Source organism: Cryptomeria japonica, chromosome 6 (assembly GCF_030272615.1).
Source record: "Cryptomeria japonica chromosome 6, Sugi_1.0, whole genome shotgun sequence".
NCBI classification, from domain to species: domain Eukaryota; kingdom Viridiplantae; phylum Streptophyta; class Pinopsida; order Cupressales; family Cupressaceae; genus Cryptomeria; species Cryptomeria japonica.
This window is the reverse complement of record NC_081410.1, coordinates 141,641,436-141,662,593: the sequence shown is the minus strand read 5'-3', so window position 1 is coordinate 141,662,593 and position 21,158 is coordinate 141,641,436. Positions and strand designations below refer to the sequence as shown.

General features: G+C 35.8%; 1 protein-coding gene and 1 long non-coding RNA gene across 13 annotated transcripts in view; both read right to left on the bottom strand.

The window, feature by feature from the left end:
- Window positions 1–531: 531 nt before the first annotated feature.
- The window catches only part of LOC131061570 (uncharacterized), a 68,878-nt gene continuing 48,251 nt past the window's right edge, over window positions 532–21,158 (bottom strand). For 10 of the 12 annotated variants that reach the window (XM_057995318.2, XM_057995315.2, XM_057995322.2 and 7 more), the window contains 2 exons: window positions 1,183–1,278; window positions 532–1,094 (listed from right to left, as the gene is read on the bottom strand). In XM_057995318.2, coding sequence (XP_057851301.1) covers window positions 969–1,094; window positions 1,183–1,278 — 222 coding nt within the window. In that variant the 3' untranslated portion in view covers window positions 532–968. The remainder of the gene's footprint in view (window positions 1,095–1,182; window positions 1,279–21,158) is intronic. The other 2 variants (XM_057995314.2, XM_057995317.2) reach the window with 1 other exon arrangement.
- LOC131061572 (uncharacterized) lies at window positions 1,285–16,823 on the bottom strand. Its single transcript, XR_009110556.2, has 3 exons — window positions 3,737–16,823; window positions 3,545–3,615; window positions 1,285–3,447 (listed from the first exon to the last, which is right to left on the bottom strand). It is a non-coding gene; the product is annotated as an uncharacterized LOC131061572 (long non-coding RNA).

Below are 21,158 nucleotides of genomic sequence, written 5' to 3'. Positions count from 1 at the left end.
TGAACCGATAATCAGCATTGTGTTAATGGTATAATTGTAAAGGCACCGATCAATGGGTGCATTGATCGGTCATGCCTAAAAGGCATGACCGGTCAATACACCAATTGACCGGTTGCCTAAATGATATATATGCCAATTGAATTCATTTGGAGAAGACATAGAAAATATTAAATGATCTCTCTCCTTCAGACCTGCAGATAAAAATCAGATTTATTAGATATTGACATAATTCCTCATATCCATATATAGCATTCATAGTTCATAACTTGTTCTTCAATTAAAATTGAAATAACTTTACAAAAGACATCTACAAAGTAATTATTTATAATTAATTAGAAAACTCTTCCAATCTACAATTAAAATAAACTTGTAATTTGTAAACAAAGATAAGATCAAACACACAAGCGTAAGTTTACTCAAAAAGACAATCAGCTTCCTCTATAGTCTAAAATAAGAGATTCATATGAAAGAAGTCATAAAAGTAAAATGGAAAGCATTTATGATTACAAATCCAAAATAACTCTTTCAAAATAGCCAAAACAAAATATGAACATTGAATACTAAATATTCAAATACATTATCTTTTGGTAATTGTGAATAGAATATAGGGTCAGAAATAGGCACCCCTTGCAAATTACACATACACTAATTGACAAGACACCAAATAACATGTTTCACAAAAAATAGAGATTGTATAACAGTACATGGACTATAAAGGGAGGAAAATGGACAATAACAATATTTCTTATATCCTCAATTGGAATAAGCTCGAGTACTATATCTATGAGGTTTTTATATTAGAGCCTCAAGTTCAAATCCTGAAGGATATTGATGTGTGAAATTATAACAACTGCTTGCGGTGAATGTTTTTAGTTACTTTGACACAATATATATCCCCCAGTCCAAAGATATACGGACAACATAATTCAAGAAAGGGATAAATTACCAAATGAACAAAATGGCATTCCTTATATCCAAACCAATGCCTCAGTAATTATTCTTTCGTCTACAAATGGACGCAACATCCACATAAAACAATACGTTTGAAGTATCTCTGAAGATGTATCAAGTTGTAAGTCGGAAACCACCTTTTCCTGCCAATTCATAGTAGAACTGGAGTCATGATGGGACTCGATAATTAAAAAAATGAATAAACACAAAATGTTGAGACCAGATTGCTACCTGCATTGCATAATCTTGTCTCAGCATACCATAAACTACTGACATCATTGATACATAATCAGAAATTTCCAATTTCTGATCATCGTGGCTTCCCTGCTAATGAGTAATAATAAAGAAAGAAACATCAAATCACAACAATAATCTGCAGTTACTTCGATTTGAATATTTCTTCTGTCAGTTTTATTGTTCTTGCCAAGTCAATTAACTTTTGTGTCTAACATAATTTCCAAGTGAAAGCAACTTGTGTTTTGAATACCTAGAAATGTGAACATTACAAGGCAAAACATTTTATATTCCCTAGAAATGTGAATGCCAGAAGAAATTGATTTTCCTCTTCCTAGAAATATGAATACTACAAGAAAAAACATTCTCATGGAACATTCAAGCAAGTAGACACAATTTAATGTGTTATTCTTTTGCAAATTGGTTATATTTTTACAATATTTTGCTAGACTTGAAATTTTCAGCTTATATTTTTATCCAAACCATTCACCAATACTATGTATAAATGCACCTAAATTGACAATCTTCTTCCAAATTCACATGAATTAGTGATCACTTCTACGCTGTGTTCCATTGTGTTTCTGGTTCAAGGATGCAAGAAAACAATGGCATTGGATAACAGCATAGGAAACAGGGAAAATATATTCTATTGAAAAACAAACATTAGAGTTCAAAACTTTAAACAAAGCCAACTATTTCAAAAAAAGTCAGACATGATGCATCACGATTCAATAATTCAAGTATGGTTCTAAATGAAAACTAAAAATTTCTTTCTTTTCATTATAAATATATAATGGGAAAGGCCCAAAGGTTGCAAAATGTGCAATAAAAATGCAAAAAAAACCCAGCAACTGGAATTCCTCACTACCACAAATCCAATTGCTAGTGCTCCTCTCCTTTCTTCTCTTCTTTTCCTCCACAACTGGTGCGATTCACAAATAAAAATGGAGGTTGTGAAATGAAAATGAATGGTGTTTTACGGGCAAGGAAGTAAAGGTTTCAAAAGAAATGCAGAGGCCTTGTGGACTCCCCACAACACTATTTTCTATTTTTCTGTTTTATTTCCTTTTAATTTGTAATTTTGTTGATTTAAATGACATGGTGTATCTAGCCATCATGGAATGGTAGAGCAATGTCGCCAACCATCTCAGAGACTGCTAGACATCCCCAGGATGTATTTCAGGGATGTTTCAAAAATCAGGGACATCACAGAGAATGTTTCTTGGCTATCCCCATGTACCCAAAATGCATGGGGTAGAAGGTGTGCAGGAAAACTTAAGAATTTTTTCTTGTAAAATAGCCTATAAACTAAACACTAATTATTTTATCAAATGAATAGCCTGGCCATCTACACCATACAGATACAAGATTTATCTCAACCAAAGTTTTAAAACTTGGACTTGCCATGGACTTGGCAAACCAAAAAATTGGACTCGGACTCGGACTCGCGAAAGACTCGGCAAGGACTCAGCAAAAAAATAAAATGTAGCTTTACAAAAAAACATAAAGAAATTAATGCATTTAGAGAACATAAGAGCCATAATTTAAACATTACACATGTCACATGATCTCCAAACACTCAATATTTGAAATTTCATCATTCATACTCATAGAATGAACTCATTACTCATAGTTTCAAATTCTGAAATGTTTAATAGCAGCATAAGTTTATAAATGTTTACAAAATTACATATAATGATATGTCCAACTCCAAATGTGAAAAACAACAATAAACAAACTAAATAGAAGACTACATCTTCCTCTTTGCACTTCTCCTAATATAGCTCAATTTTTCAGGCCTTGAGCTAGAAGTAGTAGAAGTGGATGTTGTGGTATCTAAATGGTGAGATGATTCTTCTTCTAAATGAAAGTCCTCATCTTCATCCTCCATTTCCTCCAATCTTCCTCCTACTTCTTGTGATGCTCCTCTCTCTATTTCTACAAGTTCTTCGGTAAGGAGAACATCATCACCATCATTTTGTTCATTCACGGTCCAATCACCATATGGATCAATTTCATCCAAATCAATAGCCTCATGTGAAATGCCCTCCACCTTTCTAACTCGAAGGCGAAGGTTGTATCGAACAAAGACAAGATCATTGGGCCGCTTTTGTGTCAATCTATTTCTCTTCTTTGTGTGAATTCTCTTAAATACACTCCAATTTCATTCACACCTAGAAGCACTGCATGGCTGAGACAAAACACGAACGGCTATCTTTTGAAGATTAGGCGTGCCAGCACCATAATTTTCCCACCATAAATCTACAGAAAACATTTAGAAACATTAGAATTGAGAAAAAAATGTAACAATCAAGTTTGTAGTTTTTTCTTGCAGTATTGAACTAAGTTAATTTTTTACCTGGTTGTTTTCCTCTCCTATCAATTGCTAGTTGTGATGAGAAAGAGTCTCCCCTTTGCACTCTTGTAGATCTTGAAAAATGAACATTTCCAAATTCATAAATAGATAGTCAAAGTGTCAAACTCAAATTCAATAATGAACATTTCCAAATTCATAAATAAAGATATAGCAATTGCAAATGTCAAATCTCACCTCCAACTCATCAAGAACCTTGTCTTTCAACTCAGAATCAAGTGTCATCTTATCACAGCATGCAATAACACCTGCCATGACCTCCTCATCAGCCCTAAATGAATCGGAGAAGTAGAACTTCGGGTTCAAGAAGTAGGCGAAGGCATGTATCGGTTGGTGGAGTTGGTTTGTCCACCTACGATCAATGATGCGCTAAAAGATTTCACATTTTCTTGTATTTCCACAATAGTGTTGTGACCATTTCACACCTCGCCCCATTAGAATGGGGACCCCCTCTTTTTCTTGGGTTTTTGCTTTCCCTTAGTTAGGTTTTCTCTCTGCTTGCTAGGTTCGGAGTGAGTGAGTGGTCGCCTGGGTTAGCTAGATTAGGGTTTATCTCTGAAAGCTCGTATTAGAGTTTCTTTCAAGTTGAGTCTAGCCTAGTTTTGGGAGGTCGTTAGTTGTGAATCAAGGTGGTTAGATCAAGGAAGAGGGTCAATAGGTCTTAGGTCAGATAGGTCTGGATTGATGGTTTCCTTGTCAGAGTCCTGTTTTCCTCCAGGTCTGAGTCGATTGAGCAGAGTCAGTGGTCAGAGAGAGATGAAAGTGGTGATTTTAGAAACTAATGAACAAATGCACTTGATGATGACTGAAGGAGTTTTGGAAAGATATGACCAAGGTTGTTGACTTTTGAGGCGTAATTGAGAAAGTTGATACATTTTTTTGCCTTGAAGGAGAGTTTTTAGACTTTGAAATGATGAAAGCCAGTCTAGGAGAAGATTTTCGCTCCTGACCCCTCCAAAGGGTCCAGAGCGAAATCTCCCTTTCTTGCCTTCCTTTGGCCCTGAAAACCCAGTTGGACTTTGCCTAGACCAAGTTGGATGAGGAATTGTCTTGATTGTGAAACAAGGAAGTTGATTTGATCAAATTTGGAGGGAAATGAGATAAACCAAGGTGAGAAACTAGCCAAGAATAGGGATTTCGCTCCTAACCCCTCCAAAGGGTCAAGAGCGAAAATCCCCTTAAGCATCAAATTCTCACTTGTCGAGGCCAGGATTATAGCTTCCTTAGGCATAGTAAGGGCAATTTGATACATTCTAGCCCTAGGGAGTGATTGATGATGGATGAGATGAAGGATTTTAGTCAAGAGGATGAATTTCGCTCCTGACCCTTCCAAAGGGTCCAGAGCGAAATTCTTGAAAGCTCTCATTTTTCCTTGGCTAAAGTCAGGATCTTGATGGGAATGCGTGAAGAAGGGTCTATGTTTGCCTCTCAAAGAGAATTGGAGTTCAAAAGGTCAAGAATCAAGCTCAAATCTTGATTTTCGCTCCTGACCCTTCTGAAGGGTCCAGAGCGAAAATCTTTGTAGCTCACATTTTCTTCTCAATTTTGGCTAAGTGTTGGTTTCTAGGGCATGTTTGAAGATGAATTGGTTTGATCTTGCCTTGAGATAGAGTTGGTGGATTTTTTGAAGAACAAGATTTTGGCCTAAATGAAATTTTTGCTCCTGACCCTTCCAAAGGGTCCAGAGCGAAATTCATCATAAACCTCATTTGTTGCCTTGAATGGACTTGAAACCTTGTTCCTTAGGTGGAAAATGATCTAATTTTGCTTCTTGAGGTGGTTTGAAGTTTGAAAACTGAGTAATCTAGCCTAGAATGAAGTTTTCGCTCCTGACCCTTCCAAAGGATCCAGAGCGAAAATCCTCTTGAAGCTCATTTCCTCCTAAGTTTGACTAAATTTTGATTTGCAGGGTATCTTGAAAGGAAGGATGGATATCTTGTGGCCTTTGGAATGTTTAAAAGCATTGAAGTGTGAAGGATTTTGGACCAAAAGGGTGAATTTCGCTCCTGACCCTTCCAAAGGGTCCAGAGCGAAATTCCTAAAAACACCTATTTTCCATAGAAAGGAGGTCAAATCCTTGGTCTTTTATGGCGTGGATGGAAGTGAGATAGCTTGTCTTTGCCTCTTGAAGTTGTTTTGAATTGGAAAAATGAATAATTTAGCCTAAATCAAGATTTTCGCTCCTGACCCTTCCAAAGGGTCCAGAGCGAAAATCTTCCTAAGATGCATTTCTTTCCTTGTTTGGCTAAAATTTGATGTCCAAGGCATGATGAGAAGGAGAATGAACATGATCTAGCCTTTGGGAGTGTTTGGTAGTTATGAAAGTGAAGGATTTTAGCCAGGAAAGGAAATTTCGCTCCTGACCCTTCCAAAGGGTCCAGAGCAAAATCCCTTACAAGCCTACTTTTTGACCTTTCCTGGGCTTAAAACCTTGTTCCTAGGGCGATAAAAGATGAGATTCTACCTTGCAATGAAGTTTCAAGTTGAAAGAATGATGATTTTTGGTCAAGAATGAGATTTTCGCTCCTAACCCTTCCAAAGGGTCCAGAGCGAATTTTCTCAAAACCCTCTCTTTGCTATCAATTTTGTGCTAGATCAAGTGTGGGCTAAGGTAAAATCAAGGAGGAGTTGCCCCTGAGAGTGACTTTAAGTTGCTAAAAACCATTTAAGATGAAGGAATTGAGCCTAGAATGAGATTTTCGCTCCTGACCCTTCCAAAGGGTCCAGAGCGAAAATCCTAATAAACCATCTTTTCTTCTAAAATTTGAGCAAAGTCAAACTTGGACAAGGGTGACAGAAGTCATTTGGATTGCCTTAGAGTGGATTTTGGTCACCAAGAATGCAAATTTTGAAGCCAAAATGAGAATTTCGCTCCTGACCCTTCCAAAGGGTCCAGAGCGAAATTCCTAAGATCACCCTTTTTTCCTTGCAAATCAAGTCAAGATTTTGATTTTTATGACCTAGAGAGGAGTGAGGCAAGGTGTTCTAAGTCTTGGAGGTGATTTGAAGTTGAAAGGATGGAGAAATAGCCCTAAAACAAGATTTTCGCTCCTGACCCTTCCAAAGGGTCCAGAGCGAAAATCCCAAAATCTACCTATTCCTTTCAAATTTATGCTAAACTATGCCTAGGCCAAGGTGAAAGATGCCCTTGAGATTACCCTTGAGCTGATTGTTGTCTCCAGAAGTGATAATTTTAGGCCAAAGGAGGAAATTTGCTCCTAACCCTTCCAAAGGGTCCAGGGCGAAAATCCTTCAATCACCTATTTTTCCTTGCAAAATCAAGTTAAACTTGGGTTGGATGAGAGAAGAGAAGTGTTTCCTTGCCTTGTGAGGTGGATTGAAGTTGAAATGATGAAGAAGTGAACTACAAGCAAGAAATTCGCTCCTGACCCTTCCAAAGGGTCCAGAGTGAAAAACCCTAAAACCACCTTTTTCTTCAAGACTTGAGTAAAGTTAGGCCTAAACAAAGATGAAAGAGGCTATTTGGAATTCCTTGGAAAGATTTTTGACCATCAAAGATGCATATTTTGAGCTCAAATTGGAATTTCGCTCCTGACCCTTCCAAAGGGTCCAGAGCGAAATTCTGGATAGGTCCTATCCCTGGCTAGGTTTTTGAGCAAATTTGACCTTTTTGGCCTTGTGAGAATCAAACCAATACTGCCAAGTTGAGAAGTGGATTCAAACTGAAGGAGTTTAGATGAATTGAGGTGAAGGAGATTGGAAATTAGGCCTAAAGAGTGAATTTCGCTCCTAACCCTTCCAAAGGGTCCAGAGCGAAATTCCTAAAATGCAGTGTTTCCTTCAAAATATTGTTAAGCCAAGTCAGTGGTCAAGGTGAATGGACCCTGGAGATTGCCTTAGAGAAGGTTGATGATCAAGCAAAGGTGAGTTTTGACCTAAAAGGTGAATTTCGCTCCTAACCCTTCCAAAGGGTCCAGAGCGAAATTCCCATTTTCACCTAATTTACCCATGTGAAAGACTAAAAGTTGAAATCCTAGGCTTTGTTGGGCCAAAACAAGTATATATTCACCTTCCGGAGGATTTTGAAGTGAAAGAATGAGGTATTTAAGGCCTAATCAAGAAAATCGCTCCTGACCCTTCCAAAGGGTCCAAGGCGAAATCCTTGAAGACACCTATTATTCACCTTGTTTAGGCTAAGTCAAAGGCAAGTTGCAAAATTATGATGACAAGAACATGAAAGATGGCAAATCTAGATTGTGAGGAGTGAATAAGCCTAGATGAAAAGTTCAAATAAGCCTTCTTGAAGTAATTTAAGCCTTTCTCATATCTTAAGCATTCTAGTGCCTATGGAGAATAAGCCTTCATCAAATCTTGACCAAGCTTTAGCATCCACTAAGCTTGCTTATATCTCTTCACTAAATTTGCTAATTAAATCTCATTTGGAGGGCTAAGACAAATTCGCATGGGTTGAGGCACTTATTAATTGATTAATTAATTTTCTAAGCCTTTAAATAAATAAATAAAATCAACCTTAGGCTTTGAAATTAATTTAAAAAATCAAAAATTCATATTTTAGCGCCCAAGATTTATTATTTTATTTATTTATCAAGTCGGCCAAGCTTGTGGAGGGGTTTTTTTAATTTATTTAAGCCTCTACCAAGTCGGCCTAATGGGCAAAGTGGGGTGAGCGCCCTATAAAGGGAAGGTTTTTTTTGAAATTTTAAATCATTCATTTATTTTCCCTTGTGCGAATTTGAGGAGCAGACCTAGTGGTGCGAAATTGAGCAGATTCAAGGCAAATTTCCAGATCTTGAAAGCTAAGTTGAAGGCGAATTTCTTGCTAGTTGAAGGCAAATTTCCAGATCTTGAAGGTTGATTGAAAGCGAATTTTTGATTGAAGAGCTGGTTGAAGGTTAATTTCCACATTTTGGAGGAAGCTTGAAGGTTAATTGAAGATTGAAGCCATCAAAGAGAGGACCAGAAATTCAAATCAAACATCCTTGTCCAGCAAATCCTCATTTTCCTTTATTCATTTTTCAAAAGTTGATAGCTAAAAAATCAAGGAAGAGGTATGTATAATCAGATTTTTGAAAGTTTATTCAAGATTTAGTTTGATTTTCCATAGCAATCTTTTGAAAGTCTAAGTCTTGTGCAATCTGATTTTAATTCACAATTAATATTAATTTGAAAATTCATAATTCTAGGATTTATCACATTATCGTCAAATTAATATTTAGTTATTTCCTTGAAAGGACTTAAATCCCATGCCTTAAGGTATTATGCTCAAACCCTAACTTTAAGCTTTTGTGTAGGTATCAAATGACGACCCCCAGGACCGGTGGATCCACTACTCGGCAGGTTCTCATCAAGATGGATTAGAAGAACGATGAATTGGAAGACAAGATCAGAATAATCTTTTGCAAAGAGGAAAACATCGTCACAGAAAGGCAGCGAGATCAGATGTATGCTACTATGTTCCTGATTGAGAAGACCAAAGAACTTGAGCCTGGGTGGGAGGCGACTCTTCTCACTGCTTTTGATCAAGTCCTTCACTTGGAAGAACGAATGAAGAATCTTCCTGAGATTCCCATTGCTGAGATTGAGGGAATTGTGTCCAGATTCATTGAATATGCTAGAAAAGAGCATAGGAAAGGGAACAAAGTTCTAGATGAAAAGTTGTTATAAAATGATGTGGCAACTTAATTCCTATTGGTCTATGTCTCCTCGTTATTTATGCCAATTCTTATTGGCTATGGATTGATAACGTTTATCTAAATGGGGACTTTTTTGTAACAAACCCTAATTAGGGTTTAGGTGTCAAAATCTCAGCCATCGATCTTCTTTTGATCCGGGCCGTTCATTGTATTTGAGGATGCTATATAAGCCCTCACTCATTTCATTTTGAAGGATTAGAAAAGTTAGAAAAGTTAGAAAGGTTAGAAAAGTTAGAAAGTTGGAGAGAAGCAAATTTAATTTTGTTAGTAGCAAAGAATTGAGTAGTGAAGAGAGAAAGTTGAACAATTGTTGTTTATTTGGCTATGAGATCAATGAAATATTGAAGTTATGGTGTTTTGTTGCAATCCTTGTGGCTATTTTCATGGTTGTTTATCTTCTTGAATCACTCTTAGTAGAGATAGCATTTAAATTTTAAGTTTGAAGGACGAATGTTGTGCCTGATCTTCGATAAGACTCACATTCCAAACCACTAGCTTCTTACTGATTGTAAGAACGCCTTGTGTGGTCAACTGGAAACATTAAGATTGATTAAGAGTTCAATCATCATTAGAAGTATTGATATGTATCTTCCTGATAGTATCTATCTCCTTGGTGATTTGAAAATCGTTGAATCCCCTTAGAAGATCGCACCAATTCCAGTGAGTTGTAATCCTTTGGCGATACTGAAATTGGTAAAATCTTATCAAGACCAGTCCTCATTAAGTCACTCTTAGGATTAGTTTAAGTATCTCTTCCTCGAAACCTTTATCTTTTGATCTTTTTTGAAAATCTGTTAGTACTAGGAGAATCTTGTTTCCTCATTTGGAAGGTAGTTGCACGAACAAGCTTTCTTTGAAAGTACGTAAGGCCCCTTGAAAAAACAGTAAACACAACAACCACTAGTACTTATCCGAGAGTAGAGATCCTACAAAGCATAACCTTGAAGTCCTTCCGATTGATCCTTTTTGTGATATCTTCAGCATTCGGAGACTTTACTCAAGAGAGGATAAGATACCTCTGGGTATTTTATTCTATGTTTGGTCGTGTACAAAATACACATCAACAAATAGTAATGTGAAATGGCCTCTTTGGCCCTATCCATGGCCTCATAAATGAAACCCATTGGCATGCCCTCTCCATCCACCATACGAAGATCCCTTACCAAAGGTTCTGCCACCTAAAGAAATGAAAACAAATTTTAAATTAATAAAAAATTAACCCCTAAAAAATAAAATGAGCAAATAGATTATCTTGTATAAAGTTTACTTTTGTGTTTGTTACTTACCGCAGTCAACTCCTCTCCACTTTTGTTGAACCCTTCATCAAAAACAATGCTTACAATCTTCTTTGCTTCAGGTTTTTTGGAGTATGCAGATCCCAACCAAGCATCAGACGCAAACACCTACTTAAGATAAGGAATGGCACTAAGAATGCTCTACAAAGTGATGAAGTGGCTAGCAAATCGTGTCACTCCAAGTCACAAGGTCCTTGCCATTTGTGCGTTTCTTCATCAAAGCAAGCACCCAAGTATGGTTGTAGATGAATTTGGTGACACTTCTTGCATCTTCAACCACCTTCTTCACCCATGTAATCTTCCCAATGTCCTCTAGCATCAAGTCCAAGGAATGTGCAGCACAAGGACTCCATGTAATCATAGGATGCCTCTCCATAAGCATTCTACCTGCAAATACATATGCAATTGCGTTGTCCATAATAATTTGGACAACATTTTCAACTCCAACTTCCTGAACCACCCCATCCAATAGATTACACAAAGTCTCTGCATTTTTTATTTCATTTGAGGCATCACCAAACTTTAGGAATACCATTGCACCATTTGAAGCCACCAAGAAGTTGAGAAAAGTCCTATTTCGTCCATCCGTCCATCCATCAGATAAAATGCTACATCCTTTTCTCCTCCAATATCTTTTCTGATCAACAACCACAACTTGTGTATTTCTTACAACTTGCTCTAGTAATGGCCCACTGAAGTCATAACCTGTTGGGGCCTTAAACCCCTTACCCGCAATTGTTAATGCATTAACCAAACCTTCCCAATACACATTGTTCGCTACATTGAAAGGTATATTATTGTAAAACCAAAAGTTTGATGTTGATATCTTGCTTGTTCATGCTTCTCTTTATTCCACCGTGTACCTTCAAGTGAAGGTTGTACACCTAGAACATTGCATGGTACAAAAAAGTTAAGGTATGTTCTAACAAGAGTGGCACTAGCCTCACCCTCATTGTCACCAAAAGATGAAAGTGACTGACGACCACGAGTGTGACCAATGGGACCCAAAGTGGACAATTTGGGATTCATTGTAGCTGCCATGGCTTCTTTTGTTTTTTGCCTTTCATCCTTTTGCATATCATGCTCAGCAAGAAGGGCCTTCATCTCTCTAATAAGCTCAGGAGTTGTATTGGGGCATACATCCACACCATATCCAGTTATTTGTGCAAGGTGGTATTTTAATCTATTGATTCCACCCGTTGTCCATTTTGTACATTCGGTGCAAGTGACTTCCCCCTTTTTGCTTCCAGGAATCTCATATTTCCATGCTTTATCTTTTTGTCTTCTTGGCCTTGGGGTTGCCCTTGGAGTTGAACTTGCCATTGCTGATTTAACATGAAAAAATAAAAAAATCAGCAAGGTTTTGTAGAAAATCAACAAAAAAAAAATGATAATGAATCATTTGGGAAAAATAGCATTCAAAAACAAGAAAAAAATATAAGGAAATAAGTTAGGAAGGGAAATAGAAAAAAATTTGGCAGCATATCCCCTTGTTTTTGAAGATTTAACGGATCTTCAAAACATGGAAATGAAAAAAAAAAAAGAGGAAAAATCCTTACCTAGATCTCTTTGGCTGATTTAATCTTCTTTGCTCTCCTCCTTCAAACACTACAAACCTGTTTTCACCAAGAAAGAAAGGAAAATGAATAGAAAAATGCAAAAAAAAATCACTTTTTAACGTTGTTGGGCGTCATAATTGAGTCACGTGAGTCTGTGTATTTGACTCACGCGAGTCTTTCAAATAGACTCGCCAGGACTCGCCTCGCGAGTCCTTCATGAGTCGACTCATGGAGCCACTGGACTCGTGAGTCTATGGCGAGTCCACGAGTCTTTAAACTATGATCTCAACTTTAACTGCTCATGGAAGACTTGGTGAGCCTAATGTGTGGCCAAGAGGAAACTAGGGATAATGTACTTACTATTCAATCATATTAATTTATGCCACCAGATACTCCTCCATTACTTTCTAAATTTGTATTCATCTGTATCAAATACATATCTGCATTGGATACAGTGTGGATACACCCCATTGAATAATCCATATTTAGCTACAATAAAAAACTAGCTATGGTGGGGGAAAATTGGATTTAGCAGTATGAAATCCAAACTGTATCACAACAAATTTAAAACAAGAAACTCAACAAGATGAATTTTAAAAACAAAAACATTACAAAAGGAGCACATCTCTTGTCAGAAATACCATTCATTGTTGAAATATGGATGCCGTGACTTAAAAGTTTTTGAAGCTCTTTGGAAGGTTTTCAAAATTGATTCTTTCCTGTGTAAATTCTCTTCTCAATTATTAACCCCCGAGATAATATTCATTTCCTCTAACAACCTATTACTGATGGAAAATATTTTCTCAATTATAAGTCCAAACTGAGTGTGAGAATTTGCCAAGATCAAGGGCACAATGAATAGCACAAATAAGAGAGACAGTAGTTTGACAAGAATGAACTGTATTCTCATCAATATGCAAATATAATCAACTGGATTAACCAATACAAATAAGATGAGCCTACTTATAAAGGCAAGGCCATATGGATATGTGAGCACACAATCATGACATGTGGCTCAATGAGAAACAAGGGTAGGTAGGGGTAGGTAGTGTTGTGACCTTTTCACACATTGCCCCATTGCAAATGGGGACCCTCCTTGCTTTTTCTTTTTAGGGTTTTTGTTAGAGCCTCGCAACCTTCCCAGCGCCCAATTTTGTCAGTTTTGAAAGGTCCGAGTTTTCGAAGTCACAAGTCAATCTGTGCAAATCATGGTCAGAATAGAGTCTAGACACTGTCAATGTGCCTAGAAAGCCCAAAGGATGAAGATTGCAATTAATTTGGGTTAATTTGGACAACTTTCTATTTTTGGAAAGTTTTGTTTTCACTTTTTCCTTTTTTTTAGGAAGTTCCATTTTGGGCACTTTAAGCACATCCCCGAAATGGCTATTTTTAGAAAGTTTTTCCTATTTTTTAGGGATACTTGTTTTTTCTATTTTTGGAAAGGGGATCTAGGGTTTGCACTGTTGGCTCAGAGTTATATTGAAAATGATTGAGAATTTCGCTCAAAATTCAAATTTTCTCCAAAAAAACCAAGTTCCTAAATTTTAGGGATCTAGGGGAATTCAAGGGTAGAATGGTGTGAAATTTTCAAATTCCAAGAAGATCCGAGTTAAAATGCATAAGTTATGGAGATTTCAAATCTGATTCTCATGGAGATCATCTCTCTCCAAGTTCGCCCAACAAAGAGGTTCATAAGGTCAAGGGTCTCTTGAAGTCCACCCTCATGGTGTATAAGATTGATCAAGTCCGCTCACACTTGGTGCATAAATGTCATGAAGTCCGCTTTGGAAGGGACTTAGCTTGGTCATGGAAGCAAGGAAGTTCGCCCATGCTGTGGTGCACAAGTCCTATGAACTCCGCCCTTGATTGGATATGGTGCACAAGTCTCTTGAAGTCTGCCCATGTAGAAAGGTGCAAAGACATGAGCAAGTCTGCCATGTGGTAAGAGCAAAGACATGACTAAGTCCGCCTTGAAGAAGATTGAACATGGTGCACAACTTCTTCCAAGTCCGCCCACATGTAAAAGACATTTGATGAGGTCCACTTGGCATGGTGCAAAGGTGTGATCAAGTCCACCCAAAGGTTTAGGAAGACAGCAAACAAGAGGTGCAAAGAGTTAAGTCCGTCTAGAAGTGTGTGGAGATAATAAGAAAGAGGTGCAAAGAGTTAATGAAGTCCGCCCTACAAGACACTTCATCAACTTGGCTAAAGGAATGAAATTCATAAAGTTAGCCCTCATTGGGAAAAAAAATCTTGCCAAGTCCACCCAAGTTAATAGAGAATGAACCTCTTCAAGTCCGCCCTAAGTAAAGAAACATTTTAAATTTGCTGTGAACAAGAAGGAAAGAAATTTGAATGAAATCTGCCTTGCTCTCAAAGAGATTTGATCAAGTTCAAACTAGGAAAGAGTTTTTAGAAAGTTTCAAAATTGGAAGAAATTAAAGAGAGTTTGATTTGTGAACTCAAACTCGAATTATAAACTTTCTTATTGAACTCAAAACAAAATCAAAACTTTCCTAAGGGCTAAACTCAACTGAAAATCAAAAATAGAAACTTTCTCAATGAACTGAAATTGACAAGGAAACAAGATCATTTATTGAATGTCTAAGTTCAATGTATGGGATGAAAATAGAAAAAAGATAAGTTCGATTTGGGAAAGATGAATCGTGTTGCTAAATGCAGAAATGAAACTCTTTGAGTCATTCATTCATTTCAACAGTTCGAGTTTGGAGAGCAAGACACTTGAAGAAAAGATCATTTCAGGTTTTCTAAGGCATCTTCGGAGCTTCAAGAACAGATTAGAGATTTTTCTAAGGCATTTACAAGAGGGAGAAATGAAAATTTTCACAGCAAACATTCTTTCTTCTCATTTCTTGCCTAAATTCTAAAGGTGACAGGAGTATTCAAGGCAGATTTATTGAGTTTTCAATCTGGTTTTCAAATTTTGGATGGAGTTTTCAAGGAAAATGAGTCTGATTTTCACGACTTGGTCAAATTTTCTCATCATTTTTCATTTATTTCACAGATTTTGGGAGTAAGTTACTAATCAAAGACAAATTCCAGTCCCAAATTCTCAAATCAGATTGAGCTTTTCAAGCTTTCCTAAAGCTTTAATAAATTCCTAAGTGCTTGCAACCTGTTGAAACTTAAATGTTGGGAAATTGGAGTTAAAGGACCAAAATCAGAACTCATTATGCCATCAAACCTTCAAAATTTGCACTCAAGTAAGAATCTTAACTTAATTTTCTTTGGGTTTTGCAGATCATAAATGGCAGCTGAAGGCGGGATTATCGCGGAAAACACAAATGGAGTTTCAAGCCAAATTTAGAATTGAAAACGGGTCCACAAGCAAGCTTCGTCTGAGCATAAAGATGGCCAAAATTTGGCTGGCTATGGGAAAAACTATTCCATAAGGCACTTGAAAGAATTTCAAAATATCAAGAAAGAAGGGTCCTCAAACTTGGTGAAGATATGGAAAAATTAAATAAATTTTGAAGGATTTCATCTCCTGGAGAGTCAAAGACAAGCTCCCAATCAGAATCAGATGGTGACAAGAAGAGTATTCCAAACAGATAGGAGAATTCAAAGAGGACATCCAACATGCTAAGGTGGCGCCTCGTCATCTTCCAGCCAATCAAATTGTTCCAAGTTAGCATGTCCAGGTTCAATGAACCTGACTTATCCATAGAAGCTTCTCGAAGGCACACTTCACAATGCAACAACCTTCTATTTTTATTATTGCCTTATATTTAGCAAGGACAAGTGTTCTCAAATGTAATTTTCTCATTGGTCGAGGGGTAGTTAGTTGTAACAAACCCTAATTAGGGTTTTGATCTTTCAATCTAGGCCCCTGATCACTGTTTGATATCGGTCGTTCAAAACTTTTGTGTGCCTATATAAGGTTTCCTCCTCTCATTTGGAGAGTGTGAGATTTTTGATAAATTGTTGCGAGAGGTCATTTTGGATAATAAATTGCTTGTGTGCTTCTAGGTCTTGTAATCTCTTTTATTTGAATGATTGGCATGGTTTACAATTTCTTCAACACAATAGATTAGAATTTACTTTAAGTTGTTAAATGGAATGCGAGATTTGATAAGTGTTGATTCAAGATGAAGTTATTTGCTCATACTTTTGGTGAGTGGATGATTTTCATTCATCGTGCAAAGTTACCCTGATCTATTTTATGTGGATGCTTAACTTATGTCTAAGTCTATATCAATGGTATTTACTTTAGGCGTGAAAACTACAAACACATTCCCCTTGAAGATTGCACCCTGCTTTGTCTAGTTGATTTGGCAAACCAAAGTGAGGTTTCCCTTTGCCTTAGTCAATACCGTCTCTAAAGTTTCCTAGGAGTAGAATAGAACCTCTAAACCCTTATCTTTTTTACCCTTTTTTATAAAGTCAAAATCCAAAAAATCCAAAAAGAGAAGAAAAGACCACTTATTGTTAAATTTGTCTAAGTCCTAAACTTGTGAACCATTCTACGTAAGTCCCCCTAGTATTTCAGCAATACATAACCAAGGTAGCTACCCAACACAAAGTTGCTTGTTCGCATATATAAACCTTGGAGTCGCTGTGTGGTCTTTCTTGTGCAATCTTGGCATACGTAGTGATTTTGATCAAGAGAGGGTAGAATGTCCTTGACATTTTATTCTAATATTCGGTGAATGAAAAAAACGTACACCAACAAGTAGGAGAAATAATAAAATATTCCACAAGAGGTGGATCACCCACCGAAGGTGGAATGTAACAACAAGATAAGACCACAAAAGGTGGAATTTCTCCTACATGCATCATCCCTATGTGCACACTTCCCTAAGTGTCTCATATCCAAACTACAATGAAATGCATTATCCTAAGTCAACTTAAGTAAAGTGTAATTATGAGACATAATTTACACCAACATTGAGAAATGGTATTTGAATTATTTCAATCAAAATCTCAATCATAGTAAAACATTCCATTTACATAGCATTGACATGGTGTCATAAAAGCCTAAATGGAATTCAACTGCCCGGGTTTAACATGGGAAAAACTAGGCAAAAACTCAGCAACTAAAATGCAATTTACAGTTCATAAAAATAAAGAAAAAGCTAATTTTGATTCTTCATGTCAAATATAGTATGTAATATGTATAGATTGAAATAGATGTGCATTATAAAAAAGTTAATTATAAAAAAATATATGCAATTTTTAAAAAATTTATTGCACTCCATTCTAAGAGGATTTGTGTAAAATTCAAATTGCTAGCCCTAAACTAATAGGTCATTCCATCAGGAAGCATGGACTATTATTTTAGGAGTAGTCCTATTAGAAATCTATTCAAAGAAGAATTTAAAAAAAATTGAAAATAACCTACAACCCAAAACAAAAACTGTTCAGCTGTTACTTTATTTTTATATCTCAGAGCATAACAATGAACCAAATAAAATAACTGAAAAAATGAAATCCCTTCTCATAAAACTTGGAGAATAGCATGACAAATGTAGTGGGTCATAATTGCTTGGAATTAATTGCAGAAGTGTATTGCTACTATGAACTCAATTTATAAATGTTAATATGGCAACTATTAACCACAATGATGAAGTTGTGCACAAGTTTGTAAATCCACAAGTACACATAATTTCTACCCTACTGCAATCTCTAGTACAAAAAATTAAAATAACCTAAAAAGTGTCTCAATAATTATCAAATAACAGCCATAACATTGCAACAATAATTTAAGAACTTGTTCCTGGTAAACGGGATACTGGAAACAATATTATGATCCAAGCACGCATTCACTAAACTACAAAACCATCCACTGTATCTTGGAAGGGATAAAAAACAATTTGAGTGGAGACCAGGGAGAACATTCAACTCAGAAGTCAGAACAAGATGACTCCATTGTTTACAACTCTATAGTGCTATACAATCATTTATAACATCATCATTTGTACTTTCTTTAACCATATTTAGTAGCATAACATTAAAGTCAAATTGAGTCGAACCCATAGTTTTCCCTATCTAACCTACCCAGAATAAGTTTTCTATTTTTTTTCCAGTAATGATCTTACCAAGCCAACTAGCATTTTCATTCCATTGTTTGAGTAGCCAGTCTTATTCCTTAAAGTTCACTGTCAAATTAATGACCCAATCAAAACAAAAATAACGGATAAGAGTACCAGTTGACCAGAAAAACAACTAGAATTGTTGCAGTGATTAGCTCTGCCTTAACTATGACTTTCTGGCATCGATGGCCAGCATTTAACTTTCAACAAACATATTTCTTTAATTTTTGCCTTCACTGTGTTGCCCATTTTGAAAACAAAATATTTTATCTGATCTGCTAAAGAGTTTCTAAAACAGAATATTTGACTGGAACAGACTTTTTTGCAACAATTTTTTGAATCAAGTACATCAAATTTTCTTCGCTTGACTGAGGTATTTTGACAATCCAGTGAACTCCACTGAGACATGATATTTGCATGCAATTGTTTTGATTAAAATGAAATGCTTACTCATACAAAATGTCAAAAAATATTGTATTTAACAATATAAAAATTGGTTCTACAAAATATCATTCTCCTATGAAGGGGCACAGTATGAACTAAAACCTGTGGTTAAAACATATGATAGGGAAAAACATCTAAACCAATTGGATGGTTGAGTAACCTATGGCTCCTGTGGTAAAACAGATGATTAGAGTAAAACCCTTTTCATGATAGTCAGAATATTGGTTACAGAGTAATATCTTAGAGACAATATCTCTCACGATGAAATGGGATGAGTGGGTGATCAGGTATAACCTTTTGTTCCCACAATAAAACATATGATTGGATCAAAAGCCACAATTGTCCATACTAGTCTGTCTACTGAAAATAACCCACGGTTTGCATTAAAAAATGGATGACGGGGTAAAACCCATCAAAATCATAACATTTGGATAACAAAGTACTGAAATCAATTGGATAGTAGTCATATCTGTGAGGTAGGAAATCAGAAATGAGAATCAAAAGCAGTAACATTAGGCAACCACAAACCTAATTGCAAATGAAATCAACTCCTATCACATTCAATGAAAGAATTGAAGATAAGATATAAGAAAGAAATGCAAACCAAACAAAACCTCCTTCAATTGACCTCCATTGTTTCTCTTTTTCTTCCAAATGTGTTGTGGATCTCATCTACAAAATGCAAGTGTGATAGAAGCAAAATGATAGCAAAATCGTCAGCGTGAGGATACTTGAGATGTGGTTCAGATTATGGAAAAGATTGATGAATTTATAGAAGATTGAAGACAAGATTGGAGAATCAAGATAGATTAAAAAAGATGGTATAAAGCGGCTTTTGACTGGGCATATCTCCTTTTTCGAATTTTAAATTGAGATTAAAGAGATATTTTTCAAGAAGATAAATCAAGAAAATCAGAAGCTAACTGGGTACTTCCATTTTCAATTTTTAGGAAGATATGATAATGATTTTTGAAAATCATATAAAGCAAATGATGCAATACTTTCCATTTTCGAAAATTGGGAGAATATGAGAAAATAATTGATTTAAATTGGATAATGATTTATTTTAATTTTTAAAATCATTTTCTCGATTTATTGCCATTTTTGAATTCGGATGAGGATAATTAGAAATTAAATTAATTAAATAAAACTAAATAAAGATTTGTTTCCATTCTTGATTTTTGGAATAAGATAATTAAGATTTTATTAAGTAAATAAAAATTTATTTAATTATGATGAAATAATTAGCTAATTAAATAATTTAAAGAAATTATTCAATTATGAGAAAAATAAAATTGAATTTAATTAAATAATAAAGATTATTTGATTAAAGTGGGATTGAACTAATCAAATAATAAAGATTATTCAACTAATATTAGGAAATGAATGATTAATGATGACATGATTTAAATGATTAGGAAAATAGAAAATTTGAATTAGAAGAATGACACTTGATCAATTAATCGATTAAGGCAGAAATGTTAGTAAGTTAGTGTGCGCAAGCATGGTGCAATTTTTGGGTGTTTACAATATCAAGTAAAGCTACACACATAAAGTGACTAAATAAATATTGTATCTTATGAATTTGTTGTACTAGATTATTTGTTTGCTTGATTTTTCTAGGCCATTGAGTTGAAGTTCATAGCATTCTCAAATTTGATGATTTCTTATGATGATACACACCAAACGATGCCCTTTAACTGACTGTGATTTGGTGATGGTTTCCACTCATGCCAAACCAAATACATTCAGCTCATTGATTAGTGCTGAGCATACCCGCAAGTGATTGCCATTGGCCTTATATCATTGTTTGGTACAGGTGAAGGTAGGAAGGATATGAGAGAACTGCCACAATCAAAAGGGAAATGGAAACCTCTATAGGAGAGGTAGATAAAGTAAACTTTGACAAGGTTATAAAAGGTAATCCAAAAGCATTAGAAAGAAACAATATCCTAAGGAATAACACCTATGGTGGTTTCTTCTACCGTCAACCTTGGGAAAAGTGCCAGTGATGTTGAGATTTTGGAGCTATGTCAAAGGCATTAAAATTGCAACTAAATCTGGCATGAGGATTTGGCAATCAAAGATTACTCTGCCACAATAAAACCTACATATTCAAGGAACCTCCAATACAGTATCATGATTAACTACTCTATGTGATTAATCAAAAATAATAATGACCCTGGGAGATAGGTGGTCTTGAAGTTAAAATAAAAATTATCTAATTTAGTCATTTGATTATCTTAAATGTCTATAGTAATTTGAATTTCTATGTGTAAAGTGGAAAATTGGATCCTAGTGACTCCCCACTTAGGAGAGAGAAAGGAAGCCACTAGGATGATTTTCACTTGGGAGGAACTTTACATTCAAAAGAGGGGTTGAATCCGCTAGATCCAAATCCGAAGGGAACAAGACGTGAATTCTGAGTGGATTGCAAGTGGTTGAAGTGTGATTCACCCTCTTTTGTAAATGAGAAAGTTGACTTGTTGACTATGTGGAAAAGGGAGAAGAAATGAGTGAAATGAGGAGCTACTGGTTCGGGATCGCGTTGTAAATTCGCATCTGAGCTAATT